The sequence below is a fragment of the Pelmatolapia mariae genome, linkage group LG13 (assembly GCF_036321145.2).
Source record: "Pelmatolapia mariae isolate MD_Pm_ZW linkage group LG13, Pm_UMD_F_2, whole genome shotgun sequence".
NCBI classification, from domain to species: Eukaryota; Metazoa; Chordata; class Actinopteri; order Cichliformes; family Cichlidae; genus Pelmatolapia; species Pelmatolapia mariae.
The window spans coordinates 24,240,956-24,261,596 of record NC_086238.1 but is presented as its reverse complement, the minus strand read 5'-3'; the positions used below and the strand labels follow the sequence as shown (position 1 = coordinate 24,261,596).

The 20,641-nt window shown below is 41.0% G+C and overlaps 2 protein-coding genes across 6 annotated transcripts in view; both read right to left on the bottom strand.

Annotated features, from left to right (window-relative positions):
* ltbp1 (latent transforming growth factor beta binding protein 1) overlaps window positions 1-2,787 on the bottom strand; it is a 125,781-nt gene extending 122,994 nt beyond the window's left edge. For all 5 annotated transcript variants that reach the window (XM_063490931.1, XM_063490934.1, XM_063490935.1 and 2 more), the window contains exon 1: window positions 2,104-2,787. In XM_063490931.1, the coding sequence (XP_063347001.1) occupies window positions 2,104-2,453 (350 nt within the window). In that variant the 5' untranslated portion in view covers window positions 2,454-2,787. The remainder of the gene's footprint in view (window positions 1-2,103) is intronic.
* A 7,482-nt stretch (window positions 2,788-10,269) lies between these two features.
* Window positions 10,270-20,641, bottom strand: part of ttc27 (tetratricopeptide repeat domain 27) — an 88,862-nt gene continuing 78,490 nt past the window's right edge. Inside the window, exons 19-20 of the mRNA XM_063491891.1 lie at window positions 13,986-14,086; window positions 10,270-13,036 (exon numbers count right to left, since the gene is read on the bottom strand). Coding sequence (XP_063347961.1) covers window positions 12,911-13,036; window positions 13,986-14,086 — 227 coding nt within the window. The 3' untranslated portion in view covers window positions 10,270-12,910. The remainder of the gene's footprint in view (window positions 13,037-13,985; window positions 14,087-20,641) is intronic.

Here is a 20,641-nt window from a genome sequence, read left to right as displayed (position 1 = left end):
TGAAAATCAATTTCTCTGGTACTGGGAAGAGCTACACATAGTTACCTGTGAAGGTGACTGTACATCCACGATTAGCTGATATAGTTAACCTTACAAAACAATACCAGGAACAACAGATTTATATCACAAAACAAATGTCCATTACTTACATCAGGACCTTTTCTCTTTTTCACTGGTCTCCAAAATTTTCTGAATAACTGCTTTGATTTTTTTGCTCATAATAAGACTGCTAGCTTGTGGCTTCTGGCCTTCATGGTTAGCAGATCTCAAACCCACCGAAACCTCGGGGAGGCTGTAGCAGGTCACCTATGAATGTACAAGTTGTGAAAAGCACTTTGAATGCTCACATAGAGTAGAAAAGCGCTTTTTAAGAACGAGTTCATTTACCGTTTTCAAATAGTAATTAAGAAATTGCCTCTATGTCTCTACCACCATCAAAACATCACATGAAGGAAAAGATTTGTAAGAGAAACTTGGAGTGTCAATACTAAGATACAGCAAATGGACTGGTTCTCATACAGTATTGGGCTTTTCTACTCTACCTGAGCACTCACTTTACTACATGCCTTAGTCACACATTCACTTCTTTCTATGCTTAAGTGCTTTCTATCTAACATTTACACTCCAGTGGATGTATCAGAAAGCAATGGATATTTGGCCTGCAGACTGGAGCAGCCTGGGATCAAACCACCAACCTTCCAATTAGTAGATAGCCTGCTCTACCGCCTCAGCTACAGCCACCCCAAGTAGCATTGAATCTGCTCTTGCAGCACATGCTCAACACCATACAAACACCTGTTATGTTCATTGTACCTTTAGTTGTGTCAGTTTTATACTGAAAAACAATTACTACAAAATTGCTTTGTGATTCTGTTGGAATACTGCATCAGGCAGAATACTGTGCAGGCAGGCCGAGAAGTCAAACTCAGCCACAATCTCAGATCTCTATGCGAGTCCACATTCAGTGTTTGCTCAGCTGATACCCTTCTACAACTGGTAAATCTCATAGTGCATGCTATTTAGGCAGCTTTAGCCTGGCCATAGTTGCTTTGAATGTGCAAGCCACTTTCCAACCCCCTCTTCCATTTCCTGCTGGTTCAGACATAATCAGTGTCATCACTGTTGTAAGTGGTGCCTGCTCTGTTCTGTGCTAATGCTCTTCTCCTTGGATGCAATCCAGATATTCAGCTGTAATAGCAGGCAAGTCAATGAAGAGTGCCATACCACCAAATACAAATTACTGTGGATAAATACTGTACTACAACTTACCTGAAATTCATTTAAACTGATCGTGACCTATTAAACAGTTAATACAAATGAGTAGGTCTAGTGTAGCTAAGACAACTCTTGTTCGTATTTAGTATTGTTATTCAATAACAACCTTTACAACCTTGATTAAAGATTAAAGAGTCACAAAGAAATGATATGAGGTCGCTGCCAATAAGAATGATGAGAAAGTGCAACTTGTCTGCTGTTGCGGGTAAAGCAAACTAACAGGACCAGGGTCAGTCAACTTCACCCTGAAGAGGAGAGGCCTAACAAGGCATGACTGGAAGAAACACACCTGTGTGGATATTCCAAGAGGATACTAAGCCTTTGCAACAACGCAAGCCTACACTTAGAGTAACAAAGTGCAGCACGGATTCAGGCACATTCTAACTCTGAAAATAGTCTCAGTTACTGTTATCTGTCGCTGTCTGAAAAGTCATGTGTTAGCCAGCTAATTTTATTGGGCAACATCATCGGTAATCATTTAATCCACTGGCCTACTTGGTCCATTAGGCGGGTTAGGCGGTGTTTGACCTGCGCATTAAGAGAGCAACCAAACTCAAATACACACTGTCAGCTCCTGATAGCGTCAAACAAAAGTCAGCACCTGATGATTGAGGTGTGCTCCTGTACACAGGAGAGAGCCGCTTCATGCACAACGTTACAATAAAGTTATGCATACCATTCAGATAGCGCTGTAATATAACCTATAGGTGTCTCATTTTTCTGCTTTTCTAAACTATTTGCTTTAACATAAAAGTTTACAAAAAGTCATGAAATCCATTCCTCGCTAGCAAACCCTGTTTCCCTCTTGACACGGTGCCAGTCTCTTACCCGGACAGCTTCAGGAGCTGCTTCTGGCTCTGTTCCTGCCGGACTGCCGGCTGCTGCTGCTGCGGGGCTGACGCCGCTTGCTTCCCCATCCTGCGGCTCCGGACCTGGCCGCCAAAGTTGGCTGTGAGCTCCACATTATACGTGTGCGGTTGCCCCGACAGGCCGTGAAGACTCGAGATGGAGCTGACTCGCACCCCGCCGTTGGCTCCGGCCGTCCCGGGCCCCGGCCCGGGCTGCAGTACGTACAGCCTCCTGAAGCCGCTCTGGCTCTGCTGCCGCTCCGGTGACACACAAACCGGGAAGAGAAACATCCCAAAGGAAAGGAAAAACCCCAAATATATCCGAGCCATATCCACACACAATAAAGAAGTGAAGATAAAAGTTTGCAAGGGGGGGAAAGGGTCCAGATTCTGTTCTGTAAAAAAACTCCTCACTTCTTACGAGTAAGAAAAACGTGAGTATTCCTCAACATATTCTTGTAGATACGGAATTCCAACCATCAGAATGAGCTAACTTAGCCCTGACAAATTAAAGAGAAACTGTAACGTTGAAGTGTTCCTCGGCTGTAGACGAGCCCGTCGCCCTCCTCTGTCTCCCTGTAGCGCTGAGGCTGTGCGGGCTGCAGCGGGTTTCTCTCAGCCTGTTTGACTTGAGTCAGGAGAGCCCGAGAACTCCAAAAAGTTCCTCCGTTGGAGGTGAACGGTGTCAGCAGCGCGAGCAGCCTGCCTCCAGACGTGACGTCAGGAGGGGGGAGTCTACACGCTAACCCCGAGAACGTTTGCTTCTTGTTTCTCGGGGCCCAAGTTTGTCAGGGGACTCAAACCGAAGCCCCCACCCACACACAGACTCACTGACTGACCCACCTCAACACCCACACAAATTCTCCAGTTAGGCCTCTCTAAGAACATAATGACTTCCAGTTTAAATGACTAAACTCTAAAATAAATAAGCAGACTGTGTTCCACAAATATTACACATGTTAACTGAGTCATCTCTCAGCAGGTGGCACTGATGGAGACCAGATTAGTAATTATTAAAATATTTTTATATCTTTCAGTGTTTCTCACTTGATTAGCTCCATGACCAAGTCATAAAAAATGTAGTCTGGATAAATCTGGATTTGGAAATCCCCTCTTTGTGCTGTCCATGATCAAATAAACTGTTACTTTTACACTGTGTTCCCCCCAACAACACACACACACACACACACATGTCTGGTTTGCTATCCTCGTGGGGACATCCCATTGACATAATGCTTTCCCTAGCCCCTTACCCTAACCCTAACCATTAAAAATGAATGCCTAACCCTAACCCTTACCCTAAACCTAACCATAACCTAATTGTAACCCTGACAGTAAAACCACATTTTGAGTGTGAAAATTGCTTTCAACCCCGAGGGGACCTGGATTTTGGTCCCCACGGTGCAGAAAGTCCCCACCAGGATAGTAAAAGTCAGATTTTGGTCCCCACCAGGATAGTACGAACCCGTACACACATACACACACACACACACACACACACACACACACACACACACACACACTGTGTAGGTTAAAGAATAATATATAGAACATATAATAACAATACAATAATTATTATATCTAACATTACTAGTTTTTTCTCTTTCTACACTAAATGATACAAATGTTGCATTGCTTGACCAGTCTAAATATTAATTATCATTTAATTAATATTCAAATTGATACTATATATATAGCAGACTAGGTCCCAGTGTACTTGGAGATGTAAATTGCAATTTTGTTGTGCAGTCCCACAACAAATTGTATTTGGTTTACTTCACTTGTATACTGGCTTATGTAAAAGCAGTGTCTGTAAAACATATGCAGCTGATGTGCAGACTCTAACACTCACCTCACTAATGGTTAAAAAACAACACTTTCATTACTAACATAAACCAAATCAAATCTCCTGTAGAGGCACATTCCAAACTTTGGCGTTTGATGCGTGAATTTTTACTGTGAATCATTAGTTGATTCCCTAAAGTGAACCTCAGACATCAAAACTTTGAGACTCATAATGGACTGCTGGACTGAGGAAAATATTTCCAAGAAGAACTCACAGGTAAACAGCACAAAGGATATCTTCTTGTTTCTTTGTTCCTGCACAGCTTTTAATGTGGGGATAAAATACATGGAAAATGTGATCCAGGTGATAGCCTGGTTCTAGAACCAGAGCTTTTTTTTTTGTTGGAAAGCAGATTCCTAAAGACGAATATTGAGGCTACAACCAAGCTTAGCCCTGGCTGTTACGAACCTCTGTGTACTGGTCTGTTCCCATCTTAGAAATATAAGCAATCCTCACAATTTTTGTACATTTATTCAAGCTTAATGCTTCTTCACATCCTGCAACAACAATTTTGGCAATAAAAAATAATGTTGTTTGACTGTAGTTATAAAGTTTAATTTTGAATTTGTTAATGTAGACTTGAATATGTCCATGTCAGTCATAGTTACTGTTTATTGCTATTTATGACACATAAAAGAAACTTTTTTGTTACAGGTCATGAAAAATATAGTCAAGTTAACATTGTCAACCACCAGTAGGTGGCCTCTCTTTCTGTTGTCCCACCCAGTGTTGTGTCCAGTGTTGTTTCCACATTTTCAGTGTCTTCTCTTTTTACTTCAGGTGGTCTTTTAGAACAAGGCTCTGTACACACTACAGAATCTGTAGCCAAAAGCTTCCCTTGCTTCTTCTCCATTGTTCAAATCTTTTTGTTCTTGTAAATTTCCACCAGGAGCATCACAAATAAAACCATTATACATCTAATGTTTTAGCCTTGAAAGGCTGGGCTCTTGAAAGGCTACAACTAAAAGCACAATTTATGACACACTTTTTTTTTATGTGAGAGGGTGTCTGACTGTTTATGGTCTTTTTGTCAATGGGAGGCATTATTGTCAAATCTACTCATTTCCATGCAAATATATCCAACCATCCAACCATCCATCCAACCATCCATGCAAATATAAAACATTAAATACATGTCAATTCCAGACTGGTTGAAGACTTTAATAATTTTCCCAGTATCTGCTTTCTTAGGTAAAGTCCTAAAGTGTACCTAAGCCTTGTATGGTGTGTGACTTGTTCTATACTTTGCATCTGTAAAAGCTGTCATAAAAAAAATGTAGAAAGAGTCAGACAGTTGCACCAGACCTAACAAAACGCATGTGCTCTGCTGTGGATCAAGGTAATGGACACGTTCCATAAAGAGAAAAGTGAACATCAGCAGACACACATCTGGTTTGGAGAAATTCCATGCACATAGCTGTCTGACAGGTGTAATGCTGTAAATTCAGATATATTCCAAATGTTGTTATCAACTCCTTCTATGCACATGTAGTAGATCATATCTGGATTCAGTCCACCTACTGTGATCTTTGAGTCAGAAAGTATGTGTGTTTGAACAAAAAAAACTCAGAAAGAAGACTTGCTTATCAAGCAGTCGCTTTTTATACTAACAGCTGCATTAGTCAGACTTATATTTAACCTGGCATAATTTGTATTCATTCTGTCAAGATAAATATTGTCCTTAACAATGTTGTGGGGATGATCTCTTTTCCACAGAATGCTGGATGAAAGTGACAGCATTTATTTTCCCCCAGTTTGTCTCCATGATGGCATTTCTGTCTGACTGTTACAATAAATGATCCCAACCATAACATATGATGCAGAAACAACTGAGCATCACGTTGGGGCAGAAAAGCATCCCCCAAATGAAAATGCATTTTGTCTGTCACAACAGTAATAATATACACTGGTCAAAAAAAATGAAAGGGACACGTTGTAATTGTGTAAACGTCTGTGATATTAAACTGGTCCGTTAAATAGCAGAGGCGTTGTTAATGAGTTTTGTGACCATGCTAGCTTGTTTTTAGCACTCTAGTGCCAGAACTTATTAACATACTTACTGGATAATAACATGTTGTTCAGAAAAACCTTACAGATATAATTGGACAAGTTTTCTATATTCCTGCTACAATAAAAATCTCTGTGCTGTCTTTAAGCTGGCCTTTTCTAGCCACTGCAAGGATTTCTTGTTGACAGCCAGTGCCATGCACTGAGGCTTCCACCCAAAACTCAGCACTCTGAGGCTGTGAAAGGATTTCAGACAGTAAATGAATTGAGGGGCTGCACCAAGGCCCGATATACTTTGGTAGATTCCAGGAATTAAAATATTTAACCCAAAGCTAGAAGAATATATTCCCCTTGAAGGCACAAGGGGGAATTAATTTATTTCATGTGCACAAATCCTCACAACCACTCCCTTAAGTGCACCATTTTCCACCACATCGCGCCAGTGGACACACAAAGTTGTGGGTGTAACATTATTATTAACTGATTCCACAAAAATTATAGCAAGGCTGATTTCTTTCATCTATTGCTACATCTGATTGCAGACGTCATCTGCTTGCTTTGGTGGCATGAGAAAGTTTCACACATTTTACCAAAAGATTTTCCACAGCACTGAAAGGTGATACTCAACAGAACCCAGAAACACTCGAACTTCATGTTTGAGAAAGAGGGTGGAGGCCATACTGTAGAAGCTGTTTGCCAAAACCAGTGGAAAAGGTTTGAGTGATGATTTCATGATAATCATAGATGATGGTGATGCAGTGTTTTCAGATCAATCAGCCCGTGTCTTTTTCATCCAAATACTGTTTTCTTAGTTCCTTCTTGCAAGGATGTGACAGAAAGATCTGAGGAAGGGATGCAAGGACAACCATTCAACTTCATCCAGATGTCTGTTGAGTGGAGGTGGGGAGGTCATTTTTGATTATTATCACCATGGAAACACATGCAGTAACAGGTTAATTTGAACTTACCTCTTATGGATGGACTGATTCTTATATAGCTCTTTTCTACTCTCCCGGAGCACTCAAAGCGCTGTATACAACATGCCACTGACTCTAAACTGAGTGCTTTTCTAACAACATTCACACTCTGATGGATGCATCGTAGAGCAACTTGGGCTTAGTATCTTGCCCATGGAGGAGCCAGGGATCGAACCACCAACCTTCCGATCAGTAGGTGACCTGAGCTACAGCCACGCCACTGTAGTACATGTACTATAGTCAGGCTGCCATAAACCCAATGTGTATTTAGCCCTGCTAAACATAAAGACAACTGCAATGTGTATAAGAATGGAAAAAACAGCCCATCAAGCACATGTCCTAGCAGACTGACCAGACAGGGTCAGCATACCAAACAAGCACACTCATTTACAGAATTTCTTAAACCACAATTATTTCCAGTTGACCAGAAAATAGATATATCACACATGCATATTCCAGTGAGAGAGCACATTTTCACATAAATGTTAACGATGTTTCAACACTTTACAAAAAAACCCACAAATTACTCACCCATCAAAACTTGATCTTTTGGGCCTCCTGCTCAACAAAGCCATTAACAACAGTTTTCTAGTGCAAATTCCTGGCGATATATTCATGCTCCCTCCTCTTTTGAATACCACTTTTTTTGATTGCCAAACATAATTTATAATGACACTCTGCTTACGAACTACTCTGTAAGAGCTTGCCAAAAAAGCAAATTGTTAAATAATTGTTGTCAACATGTTCATGCGCATTTTCCACCAAATACAAAGAGGAATGCCAGGAAGAACAACTAATGTACTTCCCAGCATGTCCCACATCCCTCACGTCTACCCCTGCCATCAAAACCTTTCAGAAGGTCGCCTATTTTAAATTAGTTCAATGGAAAATCCCTTTTAAATACAAGCGCGCTCATGCTCACAGGTGTACATACGGGTGCTCACAGACACAAACTACACCCTTTTTGGCTCCTACCTCAAAGCACACTGTGCGCTGTCGATTCTACATGCTGCACAATCAGTGTTGGGGAGTAACGGAATACATGTACTACCGTTACGTATTTAAAATACAAAATATGAGTAACTGTATTCCGTTACAGTTACCGTTTAAAAAGGTGGTATTTAGAATACAGTTACTTTGCTGAAATAAAGGGATTACACGGCGGTATTTTCCTGTTTCATATTGTGGCGGGTCAGGACTGTTTGGGTTTTGTTTGACAGCTACGTCTTTATCCTGTCTTCCTTCTCTCTCCCCAACTGGTTGTGGCAGATGGCCCCGCCCCTCCCTGAGCCTGGTTCTGCCGGAGGTTTCTTCCTGTTAAAAGGGAGTTTTTCCTCCCCGCTGTCGCCAAAGTGCTTGGTCATAGGGGGTCATATGACTGTTGGGTTTTTCTCTGTATGTGTTATTGTAGGGTCTACCTTACAATATAAAGTGCCTTGAGGCGACTGTTGTTGTGTTTTGCCACTGTATAAATAAAATTGAATTGAATAAAAAAACCAAACTGAATTACAGTTTTTCAATGTACGTATGCTACTGTAATTCTAAACGGCTTATAATGCAACTATTTAATTCTATTAATTTTATCTACTTTATATTGCTTTGAATTTATGAATGTATTGCTTTTTTAAACATCTGTTCTTTTCAGTTATCGGCTTGTTTAATAATTAGTGAAGCAATTCGAACTGCACTAGCTTGAATGAAGGGTTCTGTACAAAAAAGTTTTAGAACTTTTCTGAATTATTAATTAAACATGGTACAAAAGACACAGAACAATAATATCACTACACTGGATCAAATTGCAATTTAATATTTAGTAGAAAAACACCATATAAGAACCAGTTGATTTACATGATTTCAAGAAAACAATACCTTCTGGGATGCTGTAAACATTTTTTTTCAAGTGCAAGTGACAGTTTTTGTTGTTGCTTCTTTTGAGAAGAGATTTTGTCGAATTGCTGAGAATCCAGGTCATATTTGGTTTAATGGAACCAACAGCTGACGCTACGTACAGATGAACAGAATCATCTTTCTGGGATTTCCTTACCTGGATCATTGATGATAACTGATCAAGACATTTGTTCAGTTTCAGTTTTATTTGTCATATGCAAGTTAGCACAGGGTCAACATTGCAATGAAATGTGTTTGACGAGCAGCAGTCACTCAGCAGCATGGTACAGTAGAAGAAAATATAATAAAATAAAATAAAATAATAAAAAAATAAATAGAAAAATAGTAAAGAGCAAAATATTAGAGAGACGTGGTAAAAGAGAAAAGATGACTAAATATATATGTATCTATAAATATAAATATATGTACACTAGTGATTAAATAAGAAAATCTTGAAAAGAAATATGACGGGGGGGCAGATGGGATATTGCACAGGAATGAGCAGCAGAAAATTACAGTATTGCACTTTTAAATATAAATATCAATAACAATAAAGTGGAGTGACCAGTGCAGATTAAACAGAGTACTTGTGAAGCTGCAGGGTAGCTTCTGAGTGCGTCCTGTGGACTGTGTTGTGTGTGTTTAAGTGTTGTGGTTGAGGTGTCGTATGGCTTGGTGGTAAAAACTGTTTTTAAGTCTTGTAGTCCGAGCAGACAGACTCCTGTAACGTCTGCCAGATGGTAACAAGGAGAAGAGCTGATGTGCTGGGTGGCTGTGGTCCTTGATGATGCTGTGTGCTTTACGGAGGCATCGCTGGTGATAAATGTTCTGAATGGCAGGAAGCCTCATGCCAGTGATGTGCTCTGCTGCCTTCACCACCCTCTGTAGTGATTTACGGCTGCTGGCAGAGCAGCTTCCGTACCAAACTGTAATGCAGCTCGTCAGCAAGCTCTCGATTGCACACCTGTAGAAATTGAGGTGATGTTGGCGTTCATGCCAAACTTCCTCAGCCTCCTCAGGAAGTAAAGCCGCTGGCGAGCTTTCCTGATAGCAGTGTCTGTGTGAAGGGTCCAGGAGAAGTCCTCGGTGATGTTGACTCCAAGGAATTTGAAGCTGCTGACCCTTTCGACCTTGACACCGTTGATGTGGATGGACTCTTGTTCCCTGACTGGTCGTTTCCGGTAGTCCACTATCATTTCTCTGGTTTTGCTGATGTTGAGAGTCAGGTTATTTTCCAGACACCACTCGTACAGTGCCATCACCTCCTCTCTATAGGCTGTCTCGTCGTTGTCTGTGATGAGGCCTGTGGAAGTGTCAACTCAACATGGGAATCTGTGAAAACTGAAATAATATCCCTGCTGCATGAACTAAAGTGTGAGGTAATGGGAGTTTTGTGAATGGTGACATCAGCTTTGCAGCCCCTGCTGAGAAATACCAGGAATTCTGGGAGTGTAAGTCTGGCACGAAACAATCAAACTTGTGTTTTCTTTTATCAAAGCTGTCCTCTGGGTGATGATAGAACAGCAGCAAATCACTCTTGTGGACTTTATCTAATAATAGCATTTGGTAAATTTACAATCATGTTAGGAAGATTAGTCACCAGTGCTGAGAGATCCTGTGGGTGTGATATAATGTGGTGATGAATGATGATCCAGAGCCTAAAATAGGTCATTTCTTCTTGCCATTTTTATTTCATAACTGGAGTGAGGCTGGAAATGTGGATTCAAACATGAGTATTAGCTCAGAGAATTTACCATGAAGGCAACTGTCAAAGTGCAATCATCAACATTTTACATTGTCACAGCGCTCCACTCCCTCATGCAAGATCATCCATTTATAGGGGCCTTTCAGTCCTTATCGCTGTGGTAATACTTTCAAAACAGAGGTTCTGGCTCTTGTGACAAATGGTCAGAGAAAAATAAAACACAAGCTCCAATACAGTGAAAAAAGAAGGGAGATAAAAACCTGAGCAATGTCAAGGTCATTTTCCTTCTAGTTGAGGAAACAAATTGTGGTGTCCTCCCTGTATGAACTGCAGGGAAATGGGATGCGTGTGTGTGTGCTCACCATGTCGGATGAGTTGGGAAATGATCTTGCAGAGCATCAGAGCGTGGCTCATGGTTTTTAATAGCCTTTTTATAACTTAGAACACAATGGGTGGAGGTGGTGTTCGAGAGCTGAGTACTAAACTTAGGTAGTTAGGAGATTAAAGGGAAAGGTAAGTCTGCTTCCCTAGTATACAATTTTTCTTTATGAAACCAATTCTTTAAGAGATAAGACTTGGTGTTAGGAATCAATTTCATTTAAATATTCATGAAGGACGAAAAAAGTCAATCATTTTGAGTTATTCTAGAAAGAACTTACACTACAGCTACAATATCAAAACAACTCTGATTTAACAAAACATTCTGCTTGGATGTTTTTTAATTGCTGCCATTTATGTATCTATCACTTTGTTGCTGACATAAGCACCTTAATAGCAGCCTCGCCTTTCTTAATATGAGTCACTGTACTGTTGTGCTACTGTTGTGCCTTTTGGATCATTTTTTAATGTAAATGTATAGAAAATAATTTGACTTCAGCTTTGATGTGTACATTTATAGGACTTTACTAGTCTGTTAGTTACTATTGTATAAAGCGCTTTGAGTGCTCGAGTAGAAAAGCGCTATATAACCAGTCTATTTTCCATTTACCAATTAGCATGTAAAGTTTATGTATGCAAGTTGTTAAGCTAGTGGCAGTTTATAAAATAGCACACCACTATCTCATACAAATCTAGTCTTAGCAACTATTTGGATACATACATGTATTATTGGCTGAAAGGGAAAGACAAGACAAACACCAATACATTCGTTTGTTTATTCCAGGCTGGTTAAGATTAGTGCTATTTCCTAGTTGACTATAAAATTCTATTAGCACAACTAGAGCTATATTGGCTTCCCTTCATTTATTCAAAATCCTGCTCCTCACATACAAGGTCTTGAATAACCAGCCCCCATCTTATCTTAATGACCTTATAGTATCATATCACCCCATTAGTGCACTTCCCTCTCAGACTGCGGGTTTACTTCAGATGAGGTAGGGCTGGATCAGGAGACCCTGAATCCTTCCTTATTTATGCTGCATTAGGTGTAGCCTGCTGGGGAATCAGTCACCTTTCTCACTCACTGTGTGTTAGTAGACCGCTCTGCACTGAATCATTACTTGTTATTAATCTCTGGCTCTCTTCCACAGCATGTCGTTGTCCTGTCTTCCTCCCCTCACCCAAACTGGTCGTGGTGGACAGCCATCCCTCCCTGAGGCTGGTTCTGCTGGAGGTTTCTTCCTGTTAAAAGGGAGTTTTTCTTTCCCACTGTCGTGTTTCCCAGTGCTTGCTGATAGGGGGTATAAATAAAATGAAATTAAACTGAGCAGGTATAAAAAAAGAAGAAAGAGCCTAGATTTAAGATTTTTAGAGTATGCATCTTGAAATATGTCCGACAAAGAAGTTGGAATAGAGGCTCGATTTTTCTTACATGTTCTGTTCTGCAGAAATTACCACAATGGGTACAGTAACCTACTGTACCAATCACATTTTTACAATCTAGGTCTATTTTTTACTACATTTACATGTGTCTCTTCAGTGGATGAGAGAGGGATCTAAATATTTACAGATACAGATGACCTAAAGCTGCATCCTGTCCCGAGAGCCTTCTGCTGCTGCTCAACTATTCTGTATGGATGCAGCTTCAAAATCTGTCAACTGATCACTTTGTTTATCACAGATAAAGGTGATTTTATCACTTCATTTACAACAAAAAAAATTCAAAGCAAGCATTCAAATTTTTAACATTGTATTTTAAGATGCCATCCAGTGAGTGTTTACATTTCAAAGTGGACATAAAGGTATAAAAATAGGATTACTAATTCAGTCCTTTGGCTTTCTTTATTTAACAGGTTCAGTAATACACTGTGATGATAAATGCAGGTGTAGAGCTGGTTTGGGTCTTTATTACTGAGTCTTACTGAGGACCCCTGAGAACCAAAGGCTATCTCTTTTGCCACAAAAGGGGCATATTAGAGATGGATGGTCACTGTGACTGGTTACGCAGCTTCCCACTCAGATCTTGCAGCTCGGTGATGACTTGCTCCAGAGCAGTAACGCCGTCCAGCAGCTCAGCATGGATCCTCCCTGTGGCCACGTCTGTGTGGATTTGCTGGAAGACGATATACAATGGAAGAGTCAATTATAAAGTCATTAATGTTAACTTATACCACTGAGAAGAACGACTTAACAACCCAAACGCCTATGTCTATAAATCTTCATGTCTGACATTTGTCTTGATCGCCTGCTGGATGAGTTTGTTCAGGCAGAACAGATGATTTGAATGGTGTCACAACCTGGTAAAGATTTTGTGTCAGGCTGCATGCTGACAACATCTGCATGAGCATGTGCTGCCATCGTCACTTACTGAGTGAAGACCACGAGCTAAAGAGGTTCCAGACACCTTATTGTTATTTTGCAGTTTAAAATAATCATTATTTATCTTATTACTGGGCCTTGATGCAACCATTGACTTCACCCTGTGTCTGATGAAAGTCATTTAGTCTTGCCCCCTTTAAGGTCTGCATTTCTTCAAGCCAACTTTTCTTCTGATTGGCTGCCCATGGTGAAGTGAGGCAGGAAGGTGTGGCTTTCTTGCTCATAGTCAAAGCTGTACACCTAGAATGACCATATAAGGATGCCCATTCTTACTAACATCATGGAGAGCCGAGAACAGAAAGAAAATGAATCAGTGATCATAGCACTCCTAAACCTGAGCTTTTACTTATATGGATGGTATGAAAATTTACTTATCTTTTAATATCAGCATCTAATATTGGTATACAATATACATTAAATGTCCGTAAACAAAGGGAAATGCAAAATAGGTGCAAAAAGGTTTAGTGTTTAATTTTTCAGGGCAGGTCAGAAGTACTTGACAAGCAGTAGGAACAACCCGAAAACATCACTGAAAGAGGTCCTATAGGAGCAATTGCTACAGTAAGAACACACACAGTAGGACATGCTAACCTCAATCCTCCTCCTAGTTCCTGATCCGGAAAACTGTCTATAAAGTGAGGCAGATATCTGCTTCGTGCTAAGTGGGGGTCTCTTAATGTTACCTTGGCTTTGGTGGCCAGACTCCTGAGACTGAGGCGTGTAGAGGATAGTATCTGAAGAGCTTCTGTTGGATTACTCTTCTTCACACTGCAACTGAGTGCCACTGTGATGCAGAGAAAGAGAGACTTAGAGAATGCAGGGAAAAGCTTCTGCATCTAAGCACAGAAGCAGCATTTAGAAAGTCAGAAATCAGATTTATTACCATAGTAGTTAATTCTTTGGGACAACTGTGCACAAGCGCAAATATCAAATATAGGAATCCTAAAGGTGTCTTCCAAAACCCTCAAAAGTGTTGCATTTCATTGCTTGTGTGAGCTGTATCACTGGAGTGTGTTTGGACCATTTCGCAACCCACAAGTATGCCCCCAACATGGAGGGGATTAGGGGGAGATTAAAGGGATTAGAAGGAGTTCAACCAAGACCTGTAGTCAAGTAACAGCAACACATTTTCTAAACTCACTAGGAAGTACTATTTTGCTATCTTTTCTCTAAGCACTCTCCCTTTATTCTTCTGTCTTTAAACAAAAGCAAAATCTAATCCTACAGATGGTAACACTTGAGTTATTCTCCATTTCAGATTGATTGGGCATTTCTACTGTATGACAGTGTCAAGCTCACTTTTTGGCGAATGTTTACCTCTATTTGAATATTTCATAGAGTGTGACTCTATTTCATAGAGTCTCCTTCCGGTTGAGTGAACGCTGGCGCGACTTGCTGCCGCTACTTACCGGTATCTTTTTATCTTTTATTTATATATTCTTTGATACATCTTAACAGATTTTAAACCTTGTCTTCTACTGATACTACTGGCGATCCAGCGAATTTTGCAAGTGCCTGAGTTTTTTTGGGTCTAGTTCATCTGCCTGTTTGTTTTGGCCGTTGTCTCCCTCGGATCCGTACACCTGACTGTTTGGCCCACCTGACTGTGCGTGATGTGGTCTGGCAGGTTCTGCGTTTTGCTCGTGTGGGTCTGGATTTTTATGTCATTGGTCTACCGACCTAGTGCTGGATTTCACCAATATTCAGCTGACAAGCTTCTCCGTCTCCGCTTTCACCTGGCTTCTCCACCGCCGGCTGCGCTTCATCTACATACAGACATCGCCTTCCTCCCTCGCCGAAAGTACATTCACCGAGGCTCTCGTCGGAATTTTCACCATGACGACTCTAAGCCAATACAGTCCCTCTGGTCCACTTCTCGTCGTCCTCCACGGAACTCCGACAGGGCTGCTGACCACAGTGTTTTAGCCAGCCTGCCCAGGTCGGCTAACACCTCTGACCAGTCTGACAACACCGATGTCAACTTCGGCCTCCTTAACATCCGCTCGCTTACGAGCAAGGGTCATCTAATTCGGGATCTACTCACAGATCGTAAGTTCGACTTTTTCTGTTTGACCGAGACGTGGCAACAGCCCAATGACTTTTCGCCGCTCAACAAGGGCCATACTTTGGACCTAGTTTGTTGCTCTGGACTTACTCCTTTTAACTGCAAAGCTGATGAACTGCTAATTTCTGACCACTTGCTTCTTTCTTTCAATGTCAAAATGACCTTTTCTATAACCAAGAACCTTCGTACCATTTCTTTTCGGAATATTAAGAAAATCAATCCTGATACTCTTTCTTTTGCTTTCTCTAGTCATTTGCATTTTCATAACCTGCTCACCCAAGAGGACTTAGTTTCCTATTATAACTCTAGTCTCAATAGTATTCTAAACTCTGTTGCCCCACTCAAAACCAAATCTGTATCTTTCTCTCAGTCAGCACCCTGGTTCACAGCTGAACTCAGGCTCCTGAAAGCAAAAGGACGACGACTTGAACGCCTTTATAAGAAAACTGGTCTGAATATCCACAAGGAAATGTTTAATAATCATATTATATATTATAAGGAGTGTATTAATCAAACAAAATCTGCTTACTACTCCACCATTATCTGTTCAAAAGATGACTCAACCAAGATATTGTTTTCACTGTTCAACTCTTCTATCAGGTCACCAGATTTTTTACCTGCTCACCTTTACTCGTCTTCCTTCTGTGATTCTTTAATGTTATTTTTCATCGAGAAAATTCACAAAATACACCAAGACCTGGTTTCCGATGTTCCATTTAGCTCTTCCTGTGTAATTCCTCTCCCATCACACTGTTTTTCTGCTTTCCAGCTCCCCTCGGTTACTGATATTTCAGATTTCATCTGTAAGTCAAAACCTTCTACTTGTCAGCTAGACCCCATTCCTACAGTTTTGGTTAAGGCATGTCTACCTTCTCTGCTTCCCCTCATATCTTCTATCATCTGCTCTTCACTTACCACTGGAACTGTTCCTGCTTCCCTCAAAATTGCCGCCATCACCCCAATATTAAAAAAAACTGGTCTAGATCCCAATAATTTTGAGAATTTTCGGCCTATTTCCAATCTTCCATTCCTTTCAAAAATTCTTGAGAAAATAGTTGCCACACAACTCCACTCACATTTAACTAATAATAATCTGTATGAACAGTTCCAGTCTGGTTTTCGCCCCTCCCATAGCACTGAAACAGCACTTATAAAAATAACCAATGATCTTCTTATGGCAGCTGACTCCGGTTTACTTTCCATTCTTATCCTCCTCGATCTGAGCGCTGCCTTTGACACTATTTCTCACTCCATTCTTCTCAGTAGGCTAGCCTCCATCGGTCTCTCCCATACTCCACTAGCCTGGTTTAAATCTTACCTGTCTGATCGCACTCAGTTCATTCAACTCAAATCCTTTACTTCTCAGCCCTTTCCTCTGACCACTGGCGTGCCCCAGGGATCTGTCCTGGGGCCCCTTCTTTTCATTATCTACCTTCTACCGCTTGGACATATTTTCCGTAAATACAATATCCATTTTCACTGTTATGCCGATGACACCCAGCTTTATCTGTCCACTAAACCTGATTCTGCTCTTCCCCCATCCTCCCTCACCCTCTGCTTAGCTGAACTAAATTCATGGTTCTCTTCTAATTTTCTTAAACTCAATAGTAATAAATCCGAGCTCCTCTTAGTAGGCACTAAATCAACATTATCCAGAACCAACAGTTTCTCTATTACTATCAATAACTCGCCGGTCTCCGTTTCTTCCTCTGTGAAAAGTTTGGGTGTCATCCTCGACAGTACTCTATCTTTCAATTCACACATTAATAATGTCACTCGGTCTGCATATTTTCAATTGCGCAACATTAATCGTCTCCGTCCTTTTCTCACCTCACATGCCACTGCCATTCTTGTCCATAGCCTTGTTACTTCCCGGATTGATTATTGTAATTCACTTCTTTTTGGTCTTACTCAAAAATCCATCCACAAGCTTCAACGCATCCAGAATTCTGCTGCCCGTATCATCACCAGGACCCCTTCTATCCACCACATCACTCCTGTTCTGCAGCAGCTTCATTGGCTCCCGGTCAAGTATCTTATCAATTTCAAAATACTCTTGTACGCATTTAAAGCTATTCATCATCTCTCTCCTCCATATCTTTCTGATCTGGTTAACATCACCGCCCCATCTCGTTGTCTCAGATCTTCTTCTTCCCTTTCACTCTCCGTCCCCTCCCCCCGTCTTGTCACCATGGGGAGCAGGGCTTTCAGCTGCTCTGCTCCTCAACTCTGGAATTCCCTACCTCCTGATTTAAGAAATATCTCTACCTTCTCTCTCTTTAAGTCCCAACTCAAAACCCACTTGTTCAAATTAGCTTATCCCACATAACCTCTCCATTCGGCTATTTTAAATTTGTTTATGTTTTATGATTGTGTAAACTCTTTGCTTTTATGTTGCTTTTTACTCCACTGTGTACAGTGACCTTGAGTGCTTTGAAAGGCGCTTTCAAATAAAATGTATTATTATTATTATTATTATTATTATGTAATCAACTCCTAACCTTTTAGTACTTTGGGGAATCCTAGCAGTGGGAATGAGAATCAGCACCTCCAAATCTGAGGCTATGGAAAACGGTGGATTCCCCACCCCGGGTCAGAGACGAGTTCCTGCCCCAAGTGAAGCAATTTAAATATCTTGGGGTCTTGTTGACGAGTGACGTGAGAAGAGAGCGGGAGATGAACAGACGAATTGGTGCTGCGGCTGCAGTGATGCGGATGTTGTACTGGTCCATTGTGGGGAAGAGAGTGCTGAGTGTAAAAGCGAAGATCTCAATTTACTAGTCGATCTACATCCCTACCCTCACATATGCCCACGAGCCGTGACTGAAAGAACTTGATCGTGGATACAAGCGGTGGAAATGGGCTTTGTCCGAAGGGTGTCTGGCCTTTCCCTTAGAGATAGGGTGAGGAATTAGGGGCTAAGAGCAGAACCGCTCTGCTTAGGCTGCTGCCCCTGCGATCTGGCCACGGATAGAGGAAGAAGATAGATGGATGGAATCCTAGATTCAAGTGTGGCTGATGTTTGTAGCTTTCCCAAAATGTTTTGTAATTTTTAAGTGTCCCAGAAGCCATTTTCTGTACTCAAACACTATTAAACAATGTGTACTTGGATTTAGGCTGTATAGCTTCTGCTTAAACACAAAAACATCTGGTTGATAAAACTCTTGCTCACCTCCCTGATTAAAGCTGCTGTTGTTCAGTGGTTCAGTTTGGACGCTTTCATTTAACAGTAATTGTTCCACCCCTTTTCCATCAGTGGACACTATAAGAATTTATGCTAGCCTAATATTTCAGGGGTTTTTCCTTGAAATTTAAATTTTTACATCATTGACTTCTAGTTACAGCTTCTAGTGTTGCATTGACAAAAAAAATCCCAATGTAATTTCAAACATTTTAAATCAGGTCAGGGGGGAGATACCAGCATGTCCAACTGTGAGATTAGGTACCAATCCCAAAGAACAGGTAATGCATCGAACGCACTGAATGCTTCTCCACCTAAAAGAGAAGCTCATGACAAAGATCTGGTCCTCCATGCCCAACTGCCAATACTAAATGAAGTAACAGGCCCCATCTTACCTAGAACTCATACTACCATATCACCTCAATACAACACTTTACTCTCAGTTTACTTGTGAGAGCAAAAAACTACATTAATGTGGAGTTTTGTAACACTATCAGTTTTACGTGGGTGAAAATCACCTGACATTTGTGTTTTAGGGTTAACAGTAGAATGGGAAGTAGAGGCTTCAAGTTTTTCTGTGGAACCAGCGCCCAGTTTGTATTTGGGAGACAAACTGGCCGCTTACATTTTTTTAAAGCTTATTGGCAGGAATAGATCAGGTGACCCTGAACGCTTACCCAATACATCACAAAAGTATTCACAGCACTTTACTTGTTTGTTGTTTTGACATGTAAGGGAGGTGATCAAGAGTTTTATCAACCAGATGTTTTTGTGTTTAAGCAGAAGCTATACAGCCTAACTCCAAATGTTGCATGTTAAAGCCTCAAGTCTAACTATTTTTGAACAGGTTCTTCCATTCTTCTTTGCAGAACCTCTCGAGCTGCATCAGGTTAGATGCAGAGCGTCATTGCACAGCCATTTTCAGATCGCTCCAGATATGATCACTCGGGTCGGGGCCCTGGCTGGGCCACTCAAGGAATGTTCAGAGTGGTCCTGAAGCCACTCCACTGTTATCTTGGCTGTGTGCTCTTGGCATATAAACCTTCGGCCAAGTCCGGCCTAGTGAGCACTCTGGAGCAGGTTATCATCAAGGCTCTCTGTACATGACTGCATTCATTTTTCCCTTGCTCTCACATCCCCACAGCACGTGGATGTGTACCAGCGATGGTATTGGCCAGATGATGAGCCCAGTTTCCTTGAGAGAGGACACTTTGCATTTAGGCCAAAGAGTTCACTCGTTGTGGCCGGGTGGGGCAGTGCCAGGTAGCCTAGCAGGGCAGCTGGGTCTGATCAGGCTCTCCCTATATCAGGAGGTCACTGAGTTGAAAAGCTGCACAGCACCCCAAAAACTAAAAGCACTCTAAGTAAAAAGTCACCAATCCCGCAATATTGTGTACGTGAATTAAAACTGAATGTATTTCCATTTTGAAATAAGGGTGTAACGTGACAAAATGTGGAACAAGTGTTGTGGATACTTTCCAGATGCACTGGATATATAATTTACCTTTTTGATATTTGGACTAATTCATTTGTTGTTTTTATCTTAGAGGATGTAAGGGTTCCTCTCTCAGATAATAAAACATTGTAAGTAAGTAAGTAAAATTTATTTATACAGCACTTTTTAAAACAGGAAGTTATTTCAAAGTGCTTCACATGGGAATAAAAGCATATCAAACGAAAAATAAAACACTATAAAGAGGGTATAATAGCATATCCACTAAAACAGTATACTACACATGAATATTACCTAAATGCCTGTCTAAACAGATGTGTTTTGAGCTGTTTTTTCAAAGTAGCTACAGAGTTGATGGTGCGTAGCGGGGTAGATAAACTGTTCCATAATATTCGAGCCAAGGTTTGAAAAGCGGGATCCCCCTTCGTTTTCAAATGGGTCCATGGAATGGTTAGAAGACCACTATCAGTGGATCTAAGGATCTGGTTTGGAGAGTAGGGTTGGAGAAGCTCAGTGATATAAGTGGGGGCCTCACCTTGTAGGGACATGAATGTAAAAGTGAGGATTTTAAACTGATATCTATACTCAACCGGAAGCCAGTGCAAGGATTTTAACACAGGGGTGATATGGGAGAATTTTG